Below are 21,116 nucleotides of genomic sequence, written 5' to 3'. Positions count from 1 at the left end.
CTGTCTATCCGCAACCAACCACCTGTATGTCTCTTAACACCTGTGTCTTTCTATCCACCCACTGCGCCTGTCTCTTAACCACCTGGTCCCGTCTATCCAACCGACCCTGTCTGTCTCTATCCAACCACCTGTATGTCTCTTTAACCACTTGTGTCCTGTCTATCATACCCTGTCTGTCTCTCTACCCACCTGTCCGTCTACCGTAACCAACCTGTCTGGTCTGAGGTGGTATTCATGCCTGCTCGTGCTGTTTGTCAAATACCTGACGCATCGGACTCACTTTCCTCTTTCCTGTTGGAGCAGGAAGACGGGTCTGAGCTCCCACAGCAGTGCAGGCTGTTCAGGATGTCTCCCTGTGAGTGACCCTAAACCCTTTATTATTAATTATTATTATCTGATGTATTATGATACAATACGGGGTCCCGCCGGGCTGTTTGTGTGTCGGATGTGTGTGTGTGTGTGTGTGTGTGTGTGTGTCGTGTGTGTGTGTGTGTGTGTTGTGTGTGTGTCGCGTGTGTGTGGTGCTGTGCTGTGTGTGTGTGTGTGTGTGTGTGTGTGGTGTGTGTCTGTAGTAATGCAGGCTGTGTGTGTGTGTGGTTGTTGGTGTGGTTGTGTGTGTGTGTGTCGTGGTGTGGGTGTGTGTGTTGTGTGTTCTGTGTATGGTGTGTGTACTGTCGTAATGCAGGTGTGTGTGTGTGTGTGTTGTGTGGTGTGTGTGTTGTGTGTTGTGTGTGTGTGTTGTGTGTCCTGTCGAACTGTTAGTAATGCAGGGTGCTGTTGGTGTGTGTGTGTGTGTGTGTGTGTGTGTGTGTGTGTGTGTGTGTGTGTGTGCTGTGTGTGTGTGTACTGTATATGCAGGTGTGTGTGTGTGTGGTGTGTGTGTGTGTGTGTGTGTGGTGTGTGATTCTGTGTGTGTGTGGTTGTTCTGTGTGGTGTCTGTGTTGTGTGTGTGTGTGTGTGTGTGTGTGTGTTGTGTTGTGTGTGTGTGTGTGTGTTGTGTGTGCTGTGTGTGTATGTGATGTTGTACTGTTCATGCAGGTTGTGTGTGTGTGTCGTTGGTGTGTGTTGGTGTGTCTGTTTGTGTGTGTGTGTTCTGTGTGTGTGTGTTAGTGTCGTCGTGTGTGTGTGTTGTGTGTTGTGTGTGTGTGTGTGTGTGTGTGTGTGTGTGTGTCTGTAGTAATGCAGGTGTGTTGTGATGTGATGTGTGTGATGTGTGTGCGTGTGTGTGCTGTGTGTGTGTGTGTGTGGTGGTTGTGATTGAGAGTTTGTGGTGTTTCGTGGTGTGTGGTGTTGTGAACTGTTAGTAATGCAGGTTGTGTGTGTAGTGTGTGTGTGTGTGTGTATGTCGTGTGTGTTGTGTGTCGTACTGTAGTAATGCAGGTGTGTGTGTTGTGTGTGGTGTTGGTGTTGTGTGTGTGTGTGTGGTTGTGTGTGTTGTTTGTACTGTGTAATGCAGGTGTGTGTGTTGTGTGTGTGTGTGTGTTTGTGTGTGTGGTGTGAACTGTTCGGTTATGCGGCTTTTGTGTGTGTGTGTGTGTGTGTGTTGGTGTGTTGCTTGTGTGGTGAACCGCGTGCGGCTAGCGTTGGATGCCCGGTGGCCGGCGGAGGATGTGTGTGTTGTGTGTGTGTGATGTGTAATGCAGGTGTGTGTGTGTGTGGTGTGTGTGTGTGTTTCGTGTATTGTTAGAGACCTTAGCAAGTATTGTAAACGTATATTATACAACTCCACTTTGTGTGTGTGTGTGGTGTGTGTGTGTGTGTGTGTGTGTGTGTGTGTGTTTGTGGTGTGTTGCACTGTGTTGAGGTGTGTGTGGTGTTTGTGTGTGTGTGGCGGTTAGAGACCTGATAGATCCAAGCCCTCCTGTTTTAATGTATTCCTTGTACTGATGCTCATGCCTAACACCCTCCTTTGCGTGTGTGTGCTTGTGTGTGAATGATGTGTCTTTTACGTGTGTGTCCTGAATGGACTGGTAGTCTGCCATTTAAGTCAGGGCAGATGACTGTTAGTGTGTCATCTCCTTATTTCTTATAAATGGTAAATGGACTGTACTTATATAGCGCTTTATCCAGTCTTTAAGACCCCTCAAAGCGCTTTACATACTACATGTCATTCACCCATTCACACCCATTCATACAGAGCAGTGTACCTTACTCTAGGACCTAACATTCACACACATTCACACACCGTTGGCCATGCCATCGGGAGCAACTCAGGGTTAAGTATCTTGCCCAAGGATACATCGACATGTTGACTGCATGGGCTGGGATCGAACCCACAACCTTCTGGTTGAAAGACGACCACACGCCCTCACAGCCACAGTCGCCCTTTATGATGTTAGGATTTCTTTGCAAGTACAGTATGATAATCCAAGGAACATAACATCGGTTTAATAATGTATCATTTACATCTTACTTTAATATGTGAATAAATAACAGGTGGTGAAAAACTATTCACTTAGAATTTAATGATACACATTCTCCATTTAATGTTATCAGGCTAAACAGCAAGTTGGTATGCAGGTGAGCTACACTGAGGATTAACTGGTTCAATGAGGTTAAAAAAGGTAAGTATATACCCTGCTGTGTGTAGCAGACCACCATGAGCTCCTCGCTGATGTCTCCACTGCGGTGTACCGGGATGAACAGCTCTCCAACATCTTCCTCCACTGAGTGGATCTGTGCTGGGAAAAACACAGTTGACTCTGTTGGGGGAGAAAAGAGAGTGGACAGAGTCAGAGTGACAAAGGAAAGGGTAATAATATGTATAACAATCTGAAAAAACCCACAGTACATCTGGGGCATCGATACAGAAACAGGCTTTTGTTCTGGCTCTGCATTAGTGAGCTGTAGCTGAATTTTTGTTATTCAGATGTATTGCAGTGGTGGTCCTGCGGTGTGCTTATTCATATTCAAAAATAACTCTCCATCACAGTTTTTGGGTTTGAAGCAACGAGAGGTTCTCTTCAAAGAGACCCCTGTGGAAGTTTTTCTCCCTGCCTGGTGTGACGCTCACATTTGCACATGCAAGCCTCTCAGAGGACTCAGCTGGAGGTTTGGACACATCCACTCCCCCATACACGGTGGGGTCAGAAAAACATCTTTCTCATTGTTTTTCTTTGTTTCTTTACCTCTCTCTCCATCTGTGAGAGGGCTTTGTGATGTAGAGAGAGACTTAGAGCGGGTGAAAGCATCATCTATCAAAGCAGAGAACTTACTGGCATAATAGAAAGTCAGAGTTATTTTCCACAGACGCACAGGGACCAATAAAAATACTAGCAGAGTGGACTGAGCTCGTCCCAGATCTTTGACTTTGTTCCCCCTACCGTTTTCTCTTTGAGATGAATGAGTGAATGATGGGGGCTTCAGGCCACTTGTGGCTTGATTATGCAACATAAACTTGCACAAAAATGGCAAGCACTGGAGTGTGAACAATCAGCAAGAAAAACAGATTTGGATGTTTGATTCAAGAACCAGCGAGAAAAGAGATCAGCACCTGAGATGACTCTTTGGGATGGAGTCATCAACATAGGACAATCTTATGCACCGCAGGGGGTCAAAGATGTCTCTTCTCTTGTGATAACTCTCTCTAAATTGTTCTCTATCTCCTCTATCTTCTCCCTTTTCCTCTGTTTCTCCCTTCTGTGGCTGCCCACAATCTGTTACTCCCCAGGGGGTGCAGAGACTCATAGCAGGGGATTAGGGTTCACTGCTTGCCTCTCACTCTCACACACACACACACACACACACACACACACACACACACACACACACACACACACACACACACACACACACACACACACACAGCTATACCCTGATTTTCATCTCTCTCTACACATACTGTATACAGTACACCTCCTCTCCTAATTTTTCATTCAAATTTCACCTCACACTTGGCTCTTCTAATGCCTTTAAATCCACCCGAGAATTAAAAAAGCAGTTTTTATTTTGACAGTCGAGTTCACGTCCTAGAAGGAAAACACACCTATTTTAAATCATTTATGGGAAGATTAAAAAAACATGCTTTTGCATTCTGTGTTGAAATAGTAAACACTTGCACCTGATCTTGCTGTTGTCTTGCAATTTCTTTTCAATTATATGCCTAGAAGTTCTCCATTATTGATGATTTCATACTTAATCATTTCTTTCACAGTGAGCAGCAGCAAACACACAAATTGCTGTCCTCTGATGCTTCCTACATTAGTCAAGAGATTTTACATCCTAACTGAGACAAAGCTCTTATATTTAATCGAGGATGTGCTTGACTGCAGCTGGCCTTTCGATCTCAGACCAAAAATGCCAAAGCATAAAACAGTTCTTCATCATTAAGTTGAATAACCTTGGTACAACATGCAGCTAACCCAGCTCGACTGGTATTTAGTGTCACTGCTATAAAGGATGCTAGAAAAGGATAACTGACTCCAGCAGGATGCTGGTGCTGCTTGCAGCTAACAGTCAAACAGCCAGCTGCCTGCTACCTTCATCTTCAGTCAGCACTGTGCATGGATTATATATGAAAAAAGCAACACAGTTTTGTAGAACGCTTGGATATCACACCCTGTAATTAAACCAAGCTTGTGTCTGCAGCAGCAATGAAAGTGTGTTCACCACAGGCAGCCGCGCTACAGGACAAGCCCACTCCTCGTTATTAATTTAAGGAGCAACAGGCTAATACAGAAGGGCAGTGGAGGATACACATTCTTATAACAAAAGCAAAAACAACAATACAAAAAAAGAGCTCCAGGCATGTGTGCACACAAACACGGACTGTCCGCGCTGGTAGAAGAAATTCTGCTTTTTTACGCTCTCCTTAATTTTGAAACTTTTTTTTTTTTTCAAAGCGTAGCTTCTCTAAAGCTATTAACCCAGCTGACATATCCTCTAGGGAGAGAGGGTTTCTCCAGGCCAACCAGAAGACCAGACAAAGCCAGTTTTCATCATTAGAGAAAGAAGCTGGAGTACAGCTAACGCCACAGGCATAGCTAAAGCTTCACTGGCCCATTAGAGTACAGATTGCCACATCTCTGTCACATTAGACAATCCCTGTAGATGATAGAAAACAAACCAGCTCCTACAGTCCACACACACCATAATTAACCCACAGGGGAGGAAAGACTGAGGAAGGAGAATGTGAGGGGGGAGAGAGAGGGATAACGAAATGGTGAAAGAGAAAGAATGATAAGGCAAATGAAAGAGGGAGAGTGATGAGAGCAGCTGTTGCGTGAGTCACTATAATGCAGGCTTCGGTGTATACATATTTGTCGCTCACCTATTATTATATAAACGGTGGTTTGAGGAAGGGACCATGCATTCAAAAGCTGAAAGTAAAAGCTGCATAGGAGTTAATATGGTCTTGATGGAGCAGAGCAGCGAGTTTGTCGCACTACTCAATATTCCATTAACATTTAAATTTGCAGGCAAAGCAACAAAGACAGAGGACGCTGAAAATGGCATATTATAAACTTTTTTTAAGAGAGAAAGCAAAAGGCTGAAGTTGTGTGAGATTTTGCATAAGACACTCCTGTGCAAACCTTTTGGCGGTTGACCGACGTTCACAGCTTAACAGCAACATTATATTAAGCTTGCATTCTTTGAATTGGCCTGAGGATAATGGACATATAAATAAACAAATACCTCTGCAATTTTGCTGAATTGGGTTTTAAAATTAAGCATTCGGTATTTCCAGTGAGTGTAAAAACTGGAAATATGTATCATCCGTACCTCATATCTCACTGTCTGTCATGTCATATTTCTCTTCTTTGCCTCCATAGATTTTGACATGACTGTATATCTGCACTAGACAGCAGTTATATTGACAATTCGTCATTCTGTGTGTGCCAAGTTGACTGATGCTTCACACAAATGTGATATACTCTAAAGGCCTGTGTATTTTTCATTGTTGTCTAACAGGAATACTTGAGTGGCAGTTGGGATTTTGTGTGGTGTGCATTATAAATGTCAGAAACTTCCCTGTCTCTGTTATATTTGTCTGGTGGGGTGTGCAAAACCCTCAATATGGTCTATTACCTTTTTTTCCCAATCTTATTGTCTGTCTGTAGAGGCACTTAGTTTGATCTCGATTTTTAATAATGGATTTCATATGGAATAGTGACACTAATCTGAATAACAACATCATTGATGATGGAGAATACAGAATTAATCAATACAAAAAAAGTTCTCAATGCAATACAATCCTTTGTAATATGTTTGTTTGAGTCCATATATGAACCTAAAACAGAAACTTTGCAACCCTCTTGTATAAATTGGATGCTGCCAAAACCTAATATTCTCCATCTGTATTCAGTCTCCAGAAATGGTTACTTCCAGGACAGAATAAACGGAGATTATTCTGAATAAATGGGCCAAAAATGAATTAATGCATTTCAGCTTCATGGTCTATTGCGATATAAATGTGGAGAAAAAGCTCCATCATACGTTCACAACAATACAATATTCAGTGGTCTCCATGTGTGTACTCAGGGTATGATATGCAGGACTGACCGTCACTAGGATCCAGGATCTCAACTATTGCTGTGTCGGGGAACTCCATCACCCCCATCACCGGCTCCGAGAGCAGAATCTGGAAGGTCTCCGCCTGCTCGTACTTCCCATCAGTCAGTATCCGAACCCTCCACGTGGCGGTGGTCTGCCCCGGGTTGAACTGGACCTGCCTCTGGGACTTACCCTTGAAATCCTCGTCCTTCTTCGCGCTACCATCCTGGGTGCCAATGCCTGAAAGATAAAGAGAGCGATAGTCATCAAAAAGGAAGAGGAAAGTGGAACAGGCCAGATTGCAAGAACAAAAAACGGAAAAGACAAAAACAGCAAGAAAGAAGTGAAGACAAAACAAAGACAGCGACCATTAAAGGGTGACAGGCAGAAGAGAGAAACAGATGAAACACAGATAAGATATTCACACCCTTTAATGTTGTTCAGAGTGGTGTGAAAAAGAGCGCTGCGTCTATATTTCTTCACTGATCACTAACAGAGCCTCAGGAATGTGTGAAATGAATTTGATACTGAAGCGTTTAAATAAGCATATCCCACCTTACCGAGATGGATTAGCTACCATGGTTGTTGGCTATGCATGCAAATGTGTGCGTGTGTCTCCTTTTCTCTTCAATCTCTTCCTATTTCATTTATAGTAGGCCTTTCATGTGGTTCTACTCTACAACGATCCATCTAACATTGATGCTCATAAACACACCTTCTTCAAAGTGTCGGAGCTCACTGGTACCACTGGGTTTCACATCAAACGCACATCAAGGAAAGCCAGGTGGCAGAAGCCATACAATAATGTACATTTGGAAATGAGCTGTTCACATTCCTTTGTTTGCATTCACAGTGCCTCACAAGAACAGGGTGAGCAGAGCTATGCCAGGCTGATGCTTGTGACTGTACATATGAAAGGATTTGTTTTCCCTTTTAAGACACACAGGAAAAAAAGAAGGTGACAACGACAAGCAGATGAGACTGGATACATTATGTCTTACACACAATTAAAAAGATCTGAGTATTGTGTGGAAAAATTAAGCTGACAATACACGCATAAAAATTCACAGAATCGATTTGATTATATCTGAAGCAGGGATTTCATTTGATCACAATGCCATTAAGGGTTTTTTTGTGCTAAGTCCTGCCTTTCTGGGTTCCTTTTTGTGTTCCCCGATAGTCACACCAGCAGACAATAATGAAATACTGAACTCGCACATTTGATATGATCAGTAGCCGGCAGCATTTCAAAAATATGAAAGGCATTTTTATTTTTCAACTGTCTTTGCTTCTGTGCTTTTATTTTCACAGGACGAGCTAACGATGCTGCTATTGCTCACTGCACGAATACAAGACAAAAAAAATCAACGTCCCTGGGGGTCTGTAGAAAGTCTCTCTGGGAAATCTGAGCGATGACTAATGGAAGTTCAATCAGGACTACCCATGGTTCACTTGCTGAGTGGCCTCTAATCTGGGTCATGTTGTATGAGGTGCATCAAAAATGTGAATTTACAACACCTTTAAATAGCTGCGTTCTTAATCAGACCTTTTATATTTAACATCAAGGAGCATCTTTAGTGAAGAAGCAAACAAAACTGAACTCCTGTTTCTCACCTAACATGACACTAAAATGAAGTTTAAGATGTTTGACACATTCCCAAGATATGATTCAAAGTGTTTATCCTCTGGTAGTACATTTTCTGGCTATCTGCCATTTCTCTTGCACAAGTATACACTTAATCGGTCAATAAATAAAAACCTAGACCGTGACTATCGACAGCAAAGTTCATGGAAATGTGTGTCGAAACGGTCTTGATATCTTCGTGTAGACCAGAGTCAAAATCCAAACATGCAAGAAGTTTATATTTTTTTGCAGAGGATCAATAAACTGAGAGAGAACTTTTAATAGCCGACTCTGCCACTATCAATGAAGACTGCTTTAAAGTATAGAGAGGCAATTACAGACGACTCATACGCATGAAATCTCATATTCTTAGAGAAAGAGTTATATCTATCCTGACAATCAATTGATCCATATCAAATAGCACACACACACACACACACACACACACACACACACACACACACACACACACACACACACACACACACACACACACACACACACACACACACGCCAGGAAAAAGGAGTTTTGATCTTAAGAGGGTCTCATCCAGCCACCTTTCCCCGACTCCCTGGAGGGGAAGGACATGCATTGCCTGGCATTGCCTGGGGTTCCTTCACAGCTGGGGGGTTTCATCCAGCCGAGGTATTTTTATCTCTAAGATTATCTTCTTCAACACAGTCCCTTGTGTTCTTTTCCATAACACACACACAAACTCACAATACTCACACATTCTGTTCATAGCTGCTACAGCTTTCCTTTCTTTTCTTCTGTATTGTAGTTTGTTTCATTGATGAAAGCAACATCTGCAAACAGTTAAGTTTGGCTGGATCTAGTTTATACAATTCATCATGAAGAGTCGATTGTAGGAAAGTGTCGATTGTAGGAACCATCATGCTCATTATACCATAACGGTTATTCCTTATCAAAGCAGCTAAGGTGGAGATTTTTAAAAAAGAGATTCAGAGGGGCAACACCTTCTATTCTCGTATTAAATTGTCTCACCTCAGTTCGGCAAAGATAATGAGGAATTCAACCTGGGGAATGTAAACCTTGTTAACAATCCTCAAATTATTTCTTTGAGCAAGGACTGACCAGAAAATGACACAAATAACTATCTTAAAGGAGGACATAGGCTTTGACATAGGCAGGGGGAAAAAAGGAGGATGACCATTCATCTCTATCTTGTTTCCCTATGGAGTTTCTCAATACTCAACAGAGGAAAGGCAAAAATGAAAGGATACATTTGGAGAGGATGAGTATCTTGGGGGAAATAGAGCAATAAGATGTGACTATACCAATACACAATAGGAGAATAACCAGAGGATACACACTGCAATGGTTGAACACCACTTGCAGATCGCACACAAGGAAGTGGGAAAATAGAAAGGGCAAGAACAGTTGGCAAACAAGTGGTGCGCTGGAGTGAGACAGACAGGAGTGAAGAAGGTAGATCCAAGACAGACAAATGACAAACGGTGAGTGGGTGGAGGAAGAACGCTAGAAAGCCTATGGCACAGACCGAGTGCTGTAAGGCAGTAAGGGAGGAGGAAGAAGCGACATAGTGTCTTTGATGAGGAAACGCAGGTTAGAAGCAAAAGGACCTATGCGGTAAAATGAGGTGAGAAGAGATTAGGGATGAAAAGGAAAGAAGGTAAAATAGAGGAAGTGGATGTGTCAAAGGAGATTAAGTTACAGGATGGAATAAAAAGGACTCAACCGGTAATGGGAGGAAAAACACCCATGACTAAAAAGCTAAAGGTTGGTCTCATCTTCGAGAGTAAGCTTGAAAACAGGGGTAGAAGAATCCAATCTGATCCGATGCGCTTGTCCAGCCGTTTCTGCAGGAGCTCTGCTTTGCAGGGGCATTTCTGAACCTTGATCTTATCTCTGCTTCCCTCCTTCACTGATCCTCTCCCCACTTCCTGTGGAGATGAAGCATGTGTAACAGCTCTCCTCCGCAGTTGACTGGCACAGCAAAACTGCTTTCATCGGCTAACCCTTACAACTAAGACAGCAACAACATCGCTGGGTGTTTTTTATCCATGTTTCCATACATGACACATGGCCTGTCTGATCTAATGTGATCTGTCTATCTACCTGTACGTTCAGCATCAACTTTTTTTTCCCTTTTTTACTTCTCTCTTTATTGCTCTGATTGTGTAGTGTTATTATTATCTTAGCACACTTCACAAACGGTTGAGAAATATACCTTGAGTAAAACAGCTTCGAGGGAGTGAATCGACCTGATTTAAAACAAACTAGTTCAAACTGAATTTTGAAAAATCACAGCCAATCCCAACCCAAACCAGGTGCTTCAAATCGGTTTTGGGCAGAGACTTAATCTCTGATCATCTGTATGTTTTAGATCTCATGTTTACTTACAATCAACAATTTCGAAAATGATGCACATTATAAATAGGGCTTTCTACAAAATCCTTCACGTAAAGTTATTGTGTAAGAAAGAATACAAATAAATCGTTAAGGTTAGACGAAACACATGAAAGATGAACACAAGGAGAGCCGTAACAACACTGACTCTAAATGAGATATGTGCTAAACACTGTCACAAACTACACCCTTATATAGTGTTCAATTGACACCAAACATCAATCCAATACAGCCATTACAGTAGGGGTATTGGATTGTATTGTATGGTGTTCCTGTTATTTTGTCCACCCGGAGTATATTGCCACTCTGTTATTGGTTCATTTGCTCCATTCTTCTGTTCACCAGCCCAGCAAATTGAAATCTATGAAAGTTATTAGACTTCGATCAGTTTCTGTTTTTCATTCTGTGTTGCCCTAAACTAGATTGTATTTCATCATCAGTGCCTGCACGGGTCTACACTAGGCGGAGAAACACACAGAGATACATACATAAAACGTACATACACTCTATTTAAAAAAACACTGTCAGGGTGAATTTGGTTTAATTCCGTGTTTGAGTGTATCCAACATTCTCCTTGTGCTTAAAAGCAAATATTCCCTCTCTTTAACTTCTGCCACTTAACCATGAATATGCCTCAGCCCAAAATCTTGTATCTACGTCCGCCTTGAAGGAAAGCACTTTCACACTGATGCATTTCTGTCTACCAGTCATTCATTCAAAAGGAGGTCTTGAAAGTCAATGTGTGAGCATGTGTTGTGTGTGAGGTCAGAGATAACCAGGTGCTCACACACCGACACCTGTGCAAAGAGATGAGAGTCTAAACGCAAGCTTTCATGTGTGCTCAACAGATACACTTCCCGAGAGGAATCACATACAACATTCACACGTGCATACACACAGGTAGATAAGTCTTAAAGCTTACATCAACTGCTCCTCTGTGATGCTACCTGACCCGGCGATTAAAAGGGATCAGAATGATGATGAGAGAAGGGAGTGAGTAAAAGCTGCTTACTGCTGCTGCTTCTCTCAGAGCGAACCAGCTGCAGCACGACAAAGTCAGGGCCAAGAGGAGCGTTCAGGGACAACACCAGCATCATCCTTTTAACCTTTGCATCAGCACAAAAACTCGTAAGCACTTACATTGTGGGTTTCCTACATTAAATCACCTCCATCTGCTGGTCAAATAACATATTGAAAAGTATGAAATCCATCTTTGTGTAGCTGTCAGGATTGGAGATTTGAGCGGCGCAGAGCTAGCAGCGTGTTCACTGCCCACTCTGTGTTTTGTACAGTAATGAGCGCTGGGCTGCAGCCAGAATGATGATGACTTTGTTTTTAAGTTTGCTGATGAGCCCACTGATTGTTCTGTCTAAATATGTAAAGTGTCTCATTCAATTTACAGCCTCGTATGCTTAAGGGTAGTCACTGACATCTGACTAAGGCAAATTAAGAACTTAAGATCGTTGATAAGCTCAATTTAAAGAACAAATCAGTTCTAATTTGGTATACAATGTAACAGATGCTAAAAAAAAATTGAAGTGCAAGACTCAGATGATGAGCATATTGCACAAAGTCAAAAAGTACACTATGTTTCTTATTAGGTAAAAGTGTGAGAGTATTTAAATGTGGTCTGATCGTACTTTCATTACAATTGTTATTATAATTAGGGGCATGATTCACCTACTACCTGAACTAGCTACACAAAGTCAACTAACTTTGCCTCCTGTGTATTGTCAAAAGAAATTCTACACACTGAATAAAATGCAACCAACAACTAGGTTTTGTGCATGAGAGAGAATTAAGTGTACAATGCTAGTCAAACTGTAAGCAGCAGTTAGCCACCATTCACCGCTAAACGATTGACTGTTGGTTTTTTGTGTTAGAGCCCTTAGGGTCCTCCGAGGAAAACTAATATAACAGATCAACACTCATTCATGTTTACAATCCTGCTTTACATAGAGACAAGGAGATGATGATGTGACAGTTCTGTTAATGGTGACACTAACGATGTCATTGTATCACTGACTTGATCTAAGCTCAGTGGTTTCACAGCCGTTAATGCTCTTTTTCGATGAGATTTCTTTGAGTATTTTGTTGTATCCACGGCTTGATGCTTTTTTCTTTGACATATTTCTTTGGATGCCAATTTCATATCCTTACAGTGACAAACCATTTGCCCATCCACAACAAATATGGCTTGCTTCAAAACTGTATTTTAGAAGAAATACTTTCCATGACATTGTTTTTATTGTGTGGGCTACTGAAACCTCTGCACAGGGCACCACATAGACCTAAGAACTATCTCATCTAGCTGCCTCAAACTCACAATACAACAAATATTCTCATAAAAGGCCCAAGGCCAGACAGAATTAGAGGAGTTAGAGGATACATCCGGTTACAGTGTGTGTTGAGAGGAAAACGTTGCAATTGCTTTTTGGCTCCAACTGTTGGAAAATACATTTGGTCTCTATGTGTGTATGTGAGAACAGCACTCCAGGTAAAAGATAAGTAAATAAAGCACTGCGGGGAAGCAAATTACAAAATTGTGCACACTTCACCTTCATAAAGCAAACAAGTGGAAAAATAAGGTTCAGGTTGTTCTTTCCCTGAGCTCCATAAACTTTATTCTATGCAAACTTTTTCTTTATGCTTGAAGCACACAAGAAGAAGGGTAAGTAGAACCAACAAAAAGCAGATATTAACACTAATGTAAAGTATTGGAGGTACGATGAAAGCTAGGAAACAGAAAGAGAGGATCAATCAGATATTTCAGTCCAGCCCAGAGTGTTGTGCTGACAGATTGAATGACTGATCATGTTTGCTGTCCCAAGAGCCATCCCGCCAGAACAAAAAGCAGTGAGAGAGACAGAAAAACAACAGACTCACCGATGAAAGAGGTCTCTCCCAGGTATCCTCTCCGCCTGAGCACCACCTCGAGGAACTTGTCCTCCTCGTCCACCACGTAGTACTCTCTCTCCAGAGAGATCCAGGCCCAGTCCAGACGGAACTGCTGTCCCTTGAGTTTGTTCCCACCTGCACAAAATACATAATTATATTAAATGGGACCTATCATGCAAAATGCACTTTTTTATGTATTTTACACATCAACATGTGTCCCCTCTGTGTAAAGAGACTCTGAAAGTTTCAGGAAAAAATATTTGCTCACTTTTTGTCCTGATCCGTTTATATAAAAACCTGTCTGAAAATGAGCTGATCAGATTTTGGCCACTTTATGATGTCATAACGATGTTTTGGCTTGTGTAACCATTAGCCAATCACCAACCAAGGTAACCCCCCCCCACACACCTTATCACCTGAATCTCCTCCTAGAGCACCATTTTGTTCTTTTTAACCAAATATCTCTCAGAGGGGCGTGGCTCCTTATTTTCATCTAAAGTAACAGACAGAGAATCGGCCCTGTTTCAAAAGGGCTGATTCTCTGTCTGTTACTTTAGAGGGGGGATTATGGGATGCTGCAATGATCTGTTTGGTATTTGGAGCCAAACAATCCCGAGACATGTTTTGTATATATCTGAGACCTATAATATATTGATGAAAAACTGTATAATAAGGGACCTTAATACATGTTGTCCATCCTGTTCACTTTCTAAAGATATGTTGTTATTTCTTTGTAAATATTTCATTGAAAAACCCTTATACCTTCCTGAATTGATTAGGTAATAATGACTAAATTATATTTTATATTAAGTGGGAACGAACTGTCACTATGGAAATAATGTGTGTGTTGGAAAGGCTATTTAAGCACAAAAGCGGAGTCCAATATTCTTTTAAAACTCTGAAAGGAAACTATGAGGGAAAATGATGTGACCCAAGGGGGCAATTACTGTAAAACTGTAATGAAGAAGAAGTGTTTTAATTATTTCCAATGTGCACTTTGTTCCCAACACATCTGCTGCAGAATATTTACAGATAAAAAAAGAACACCATACAATATTGTATATTTCTTTATTTACGAGACAATCTTTTTTCATGTGCTCTACAATTAGATTCAATTGTCCCTTGGTTTAACTGTATTTTCTTCTCGCCTGTGCACATCAGCCTGAGGATTTAATGCATGCCAGCCAATCAGTGTTGTTAAGGAGGCGTTAGCAGAGTAAATGATCATGTCGGCGCTTAGCTAATAGAACTTCTCAATAGCTGCCACTCTGCAAGCGGAGAGGCTGGATGATGCTTTGTGTGGGTAATTTACCCACCTGCAGGGGAAAAGCACTGAGTTCTGCCATAATGAAAGGAAATAATGATGGCATTGTAAAACTTGAATAAAAGATAAGGTGATGGGATCTTTTGTGTAGTAATAAACAATGCCTAAGTATGCATGGCATTTTCTGTGAGTGCTGAACTAACTGTCTGAGTGTTTTGCTGGCAGAGGGAAATGAAGAGGTGGAGTACTGTCGCGAGGACGTAATGTGTGTAGGGTGTCAGAAAGGAAATATCACTTAGTTATATTGAGCACAATTTAAAGGCTGTTTCTTAAATGCTGGAGCTGTAAGGTTGTTAAAAGCACATACAGCAGAGCATTTCACCTCCATCATTGTAGAGCTCATGAACGGCAGCAGGGCATAGCTTTTCAGACCTTGCGCAAAAGAAGGTTGTACTGCTTTTTAAATAATCCTGCACTATAACAGTTATATCATAAATAGCATCATAAAGAGGGAAATTATTCCCTGCCCTTCTACGTATGAATATTGTAAGTGTCCAGCTGTCTGTTAGAATACATCTCTTACATGGTGCTAAAACCTAGCAGAGGTGAAAAGTTCAACGCTTCAACATGTTGAGGTGAGGACACATAATATAATCAGAGCTCATGTATCCGCCAAAAAGCCTGTAGGCAAAGTTGACTCTTCACTCAGTGGGTGCAAGTGCAAAATCACACACACACACACCACAGCAAACACTAACAACTTTTCAATCCCAACTCTGCTGCAACCTTCACTTTCATCCCTGATAGTAAATGTAGCATAAGCTGCCTGAGCTCTTAGTGTTTGTGTTTGTGGGTGCATGTTTGTGTGTGTGTACCAGTCCTTATGCGTGACCTCCCTCACACTAAAGGAGCGGTGGACGGACAATAAGGATCTCAGTTCTCATTCCTCCAGCTTTTCAGAAGGATAAAAGACCTCTCACATGTGCTGACCATACCAAAAAGCAGCTTTGAAATCATCCTCAATAGCGCACAATTCAGTTTTCACCCTCTTTCAAAGGCTTTCCCAACAAAAACTCAGCAAAATATGTTTTTCTTCTTTATTTTGACCAATTATGGATCATAGTTTCTACAGAAAAGAAAAAACTCCAAGCAGAGTAAACTTTGATGCTTATGTTTTGAAGGTGGGTTGTGATGTAGGATTTACTTTACATCAAAATCACTGACAGCTGTCCTGTTGGAAGATATTTTTTATAAATGATTATAAAACATGACAGTCAAAAGGGATGTCACATTTAATGGTAAGCACTTTAATATATAATAGCTGAGCCTAGAGTCTCAAACATATGGTCAAGCAAGATTAACTTAGTATTTTTCTAAAGCTTTTATTTTAGGCCAGCAAATGACTGTATTGATCAATCGAAATGCTCAACCTCCCATTCAGCAAAAGAACTCTGATAAATCCACCGTTTGCTACCTTCCCAGCACTGTTTGGTGTTTTACCTATTAGTTCATTAAAAGAATGAGCAAGGTTACCATCCAAATATATTGAATTATTCCTTAAGTGGCCAGAAACACAACTCAAAATGAATTATAATGCTGCTGCTCGACTGGCATTCATTTACAAAGACATTAGCCTTGACCCAGACATATTTTTGTACAACCAAAATCAAACTTTGCAAAGCAGTTATCATACACTCAAAAAGCAACTTCATTTTCCTGTTACAAAAATAACAATGTAGGCTCTTCTCCCACAGTGAAGCAAACCTTTCTCTGTAACCTTCTCTTTTAAAAGATATATCCTGTATACTTTGTCCCTAGGAGAAACACTACACAGAGATACAATCATTCATTCAAAAGCACATAAAAACAAGTCCTACAGACCTTCACATACTGTAGGTTTTAGCATCTGCTATCTGTCTGAAAAGGCTGGCAAAGACTCTCACCCTCAGGTATAGGCTCAAGCCTTTCAAGTCGAAAACTTGAGGCTATGTGATGTCAAGAGATGTTAATGAGTGTTTGCCAAAGTGAGGTTGAAAGTCCTTTTTGATTTTCTAAAGCCGAATCTGAAAACACATTATTGATCTTATGCTAACTTGAGAATGAGTCACATGTCTGCCAAGCCTGTGTGAGTTTGCATGAGAGTAGATGGTAAAGCTTAGTAAGATCCACATTAGGTTTTTAGCATGTAACCACAAATATTACACCATCCAACCAAATCACCATTTCAACCACTTTAATGGTGTTTGCAGCTCTGGACATTTGGAGGTAAAAGTATTTCATTAAGTGAAGCGTGGCAACTTGATGTTTTACACAATACACTGCAAATTAGTTTATGATTTATGTAACAGCCAACTTATTTCCTTCTTTGGATGATAAAGAAATCAGACTGAAAGGCAAGAAATTCATTATACAGTCTGTCAATGGCCACTGCCAGGCACAAGAATATGGACAAAGGAGCCATTCTGTAACTGGAGTGCGACCGCAATTTCAAAATTACCACATTAAATCTTCGGCAAGATGCTTTTTCAAAGTCTTTAACAACCACTTTCCCAATAAGCATAACTCACATTAATGTGTAGCACACACATTGTCTGTCATTGTAGTGTTAAGAGGGTTTTAAAGTCTGGGGAGAGGGTGCCTATCCTTCTTTGAGACTTTTGTGCTCTTGATCGCAGAGATCTGACACATCTACTCTAACAACCAATGCTGCATGCTCAAATTACATTACGAAAAACATCACCGGATAAATAAATTACGTTTTCTTACTTAACTAATTATTTATTTGACAGAAATAAGAGGTCAAGCTCTTCTTTTAAGGGCGGTCTTGACTTTCTCAAGGTTCAGAACTGCATGTCTGGGACTTCACACCAAAAATCAAAGCATATTTTTCACAGCAAGGCGATGCCGTCTGCTGTTCGGTTCATTTACACTGCTGCTGGCGGTGTGGCCCTTCCCTCACTGTTACTTCTCCATCTGCCTTCTGCACTCCTTTGTATGCGAGTCCCCAACTCCCACTGCAACTGGCAACCAACAAACCCAATGATCTCTCGCACCATGGAAAGCTTTCGAGAAACACAGGCCAGAAAGCAATCGCCAAATCTGCTATTTATTCAGTTGGCAACATGCACATTTTTAGAAAGGAAAAGGCACTGCAACACTCTTTCTGTTAAAAAAGATAGCCAGTTGTGTTTTTTTATAGAAGCCCATTGACTATCCATCTGACAAAAGTACCTCTCAAAATAAATTGTGATGTTTTACAAATCTATCTTACTCCCCTTAAGGAATTATTAATAGCCGTCATTTTATCCTGAGAGACGCATGGCAGACACAGAACAAACGATAGGAGACTTAGAGTGTGAGCAACTGGTGGCAAAAAGGATTTAAAGATTGATTGGTTCTGCACTCAGCTATTTCTTTCCTATATAAAGAGTGTGAGGCCACGCTTGAGTCATACTGAAAAAGCAGGTAATTTGACATGTTTTTTAGCGGAAGCCTTATCTGGTATCTGTGTGTATATATGTGTGTGTCCCACTACATGTGTACTTAGCCCAAGGCAATCAGCATGATGCTGGAAATCTCCTGAGGCGTGGTGAGGTATCAGTGGGCTGACCAAGAATTCGTGGCCCTGGGCGAACACGAGTATTAAAAATGCTGCTCAAATCGAGGGTAAGTTGAAGCCAGCGCGTTTGAGCTTTCTTTGTTGTTAATTTGCCACGATCAAGTACATCTTGACTGTCAGGATTGCTGCTATAGGTGTTTGTTGGTAATTATTGCCACTACTCGCTGCATTTGATCAATACCTCCACATGAAGTCAAACCAAATGGAAGAGCAGATCTGGTGTAGGAGTATTTTACACTGTATACTGTATGCGTGTGTGCCTGTGGGCAACACAAGGAAGTGAAGGGGACATAAAATTACCTCCATCGCCCACCTTAAAGAGATAAAAGTTGCGTGGAACAGAATAGTGTTTCCTCCCTACATTCAATAGCCACAAGGCATGACTAGAAACACCTTAAGCGACATTGCACATGAAACCATGAGAAACTGACATCTGGGGCAGAGAATCCTCACTCCTTTGAAGTTTTTGTGATGCACTTAATAACCGTGAGGTTTTTCACTGATGTCTACAAAGACTAATACGACCCTGGGCATAGCTTGAAGGGAGAAGGCTTGGGGACAAAGACATGGTGGATCCTGAGGTGTATGCGTGCGTCTGCAGTTGTGCATTCGTTCCTGTGTCAGTGTGTAAACGCTTGCATGTCTGTGTGTGTGTGCTGTGTTTTACATGAATGATAACACCTAAAAGCAATTGTTCTCCTGCAGGATCGTTGGTGCTCATCACAGAGACAGAACTCCAGCCTGCCTATCACTCCAGCTTCAAGTCTCCCCACGCCAACAATATAATATTTAACAGAGGGATGCGTCTAATGTATCTCAGGATGGTGACTGGCACTCCTGAGATACGATAAACTAGATTTGAAGTATCTGGTTTCTCCTTCCCATGCTCTCATTTCTCTCTATTATCTCCTGCATATCTCGTAACTACAATAGATTTTTCTGGAAAATACACATTTTTAATTCAATTATATGCAAAATTATATTGTAGGGGTTTCAAATTACAAATGATAAAGCGTTTACAAGAGCTACGAAGTACTGTGCATTTTTTAATTGCAATGAGAGCAGAAAATAAAGTATCGATTCACATTGTTTTGGTAATGTGACTTTATACAAAATTAAAGGTCAATTAAGACACATTAAAAATGTAATAGCATAGACCAGGGGTGTCCAAACTACGGCCCGGGGGCCAAATGCGGCCCGCTGGCCATTTTGAATCGGCCCTCAGCTAATTCAAAAAATATAATGGAATACGGCCCGCAAATGAAACGTTTGCTTTTCTTATATTGTACTTCTTAAATATAAATGTACAAATATCACACAGTATTATTCATGTGTTTAAAAATAAATTCAGTCAATTCATGTTGATAACATTTTCCAGCAAATCTTAGTTGATACAAAAAAGCCTAATAACTTATTTACATAACAAGCTTGAAATAGATCCTTCATATTTCATCTTATTATAACCACTCTGAGACTTCTGTGTTAAGGGATGAGCTTCTTAAAACATATTCATGTTTTGAGCCTAATTTACCTACATGTTGCTAACTTATAACTTAACTGATGAGGCGGTATACCTCACCTCTATGAGTGGGCCAGCCCTTCGTATATGTTTCTGTGTGTGGCCCTCGGTGAAAAAGGTTTGGACACCCCTGCTTTAAAGGTCCCATGTCATGCTTTTCTGGTTATTACCCGTCCCCTTGTGTGTTATGAAGGTTTTTATGCATGTAAACGGTCTGCAGAGTCAAAACCCTCAAAGTACACCCTGTGAGACTGCCAAGGAAAACACTCGTAACACAGAACCAAGACCCATGGTCTATGCTGCCCCAGAACGCCTCGTTGCGGATTTCTCTTTTTCCATTTGTTTCCCAGAACGCCCCAAAATGGCCAATACCGCGGAGCTCCTCACAAACCAGACCCTTTTGCGTACATTTATCAACCAACCGCCCTAGTCCCATTGACTTGCATAGAAGCTCCCTGCGTGGTGTTATAGACGGTTGGGATCGCGGAGGAATGCTCTCGCTGACCCATTCTCACAGCCGTTTATAAACCTTTTTCTTACTCAATATCAAGCCCACACTTATTGTTTTTACTTTGGCTGTGAGTGTTTGTGTGTGCTCAGGATGAGTTTCGCGCGCTGTGTTCGCGCGAGACCGCCCCCTCCTCGCCGGACCCGTAAACACACACCATTGGGACTGAGCAGCGAGGCCTCGAACATCAAAACACCAATCAGAGACAGCATGGGCTCACGCCCGTTTAGGCGACAGAGTGAATACACATAAATATACGCAGAGATGCTGTATGCAGAGAACAACTCGTGATTTGGAAAATTGCACAATATAAAGTGCTATTGTAGTATACCTCAACAATGGAATTATGATCGTAGAAAGGCACATGACCATAGGACCTTTAAACCTCTGTTGGTAACACGGTTAAAGCTTTGGTAACATTCTCACTATTTATTAGTGCTGGCAAGATACACATTTAATCATTGATTAATCAAAAGTGTTTCTGGGATTAATTGCATTGTTATGCACAAAATTCGAATAATTATCACAAAGTAATGTATTGCTTACTTTGATTGTAAACATAAGTTCAATTAACAGTAGTAGGCCTATTCCCTGTTACAGAGTAGGCATAAAGATATTCTTCAAAATTTCCAAAAACATTAATGTAAGCGATAGTAACAACCCAAAGCTATTTGCCCACTGCCAGGGGCATTAACGGTTTTATCTAGTTTGTTATTAGGATGGTATTGTTAAGGTTTTAACCGGTACTACTACTTTTTATCGATACCGCATACATCCGTCCCTTTAAGATATGATTGGTT

General features: G+C 41.2%; 1 protein-coding gene across 1 annotated transcript in view; it reads right to left on the bottom strand.

Annotated features, from left to right (window-relative positions):
- The window catches only part of LOC104963487 (FRAS1 related extracellular matrix 2), a 56,561-nt gene that overhangs the window by 22,252 nt on the left and 13,193 nt on the right, over positions 1–21,116 (bottom strand). Inside the window, 3 exon segments of the mRNA XM_010792083.1 lie at positions 2,577–2,702; positions 6,502–6,732; positions 13,395–13,541. Coding sequence (XP_010790385.1) covers positions 2,577–2,702; positions 6,502–6,732; positions 13,395–13,541 — 504 coding nt within the window.

Source organism: Notothenia coriiceps, unplaced genomic scaffold, assembly GCF_000735185.1.
Source record: "Notothenia coriiceps isolate Sejong01 unplaced genomic scaffold, NC01 NC01_scaffold00036301, whole genome shotgun sequence".
NCBI classification, from domain to species: domain Eukaryota; kingdom Metazoa; phylum Chordata; class Actinopteri; order Perciformes; family Nototheniidae; genus Notothenia; species Notothenia coriiceps.
The sequence above is the reverse complement of the archived record's forward strand: the minus strand, read 5'-3'. Positions and strand labels throughout refer to the sequence as shown.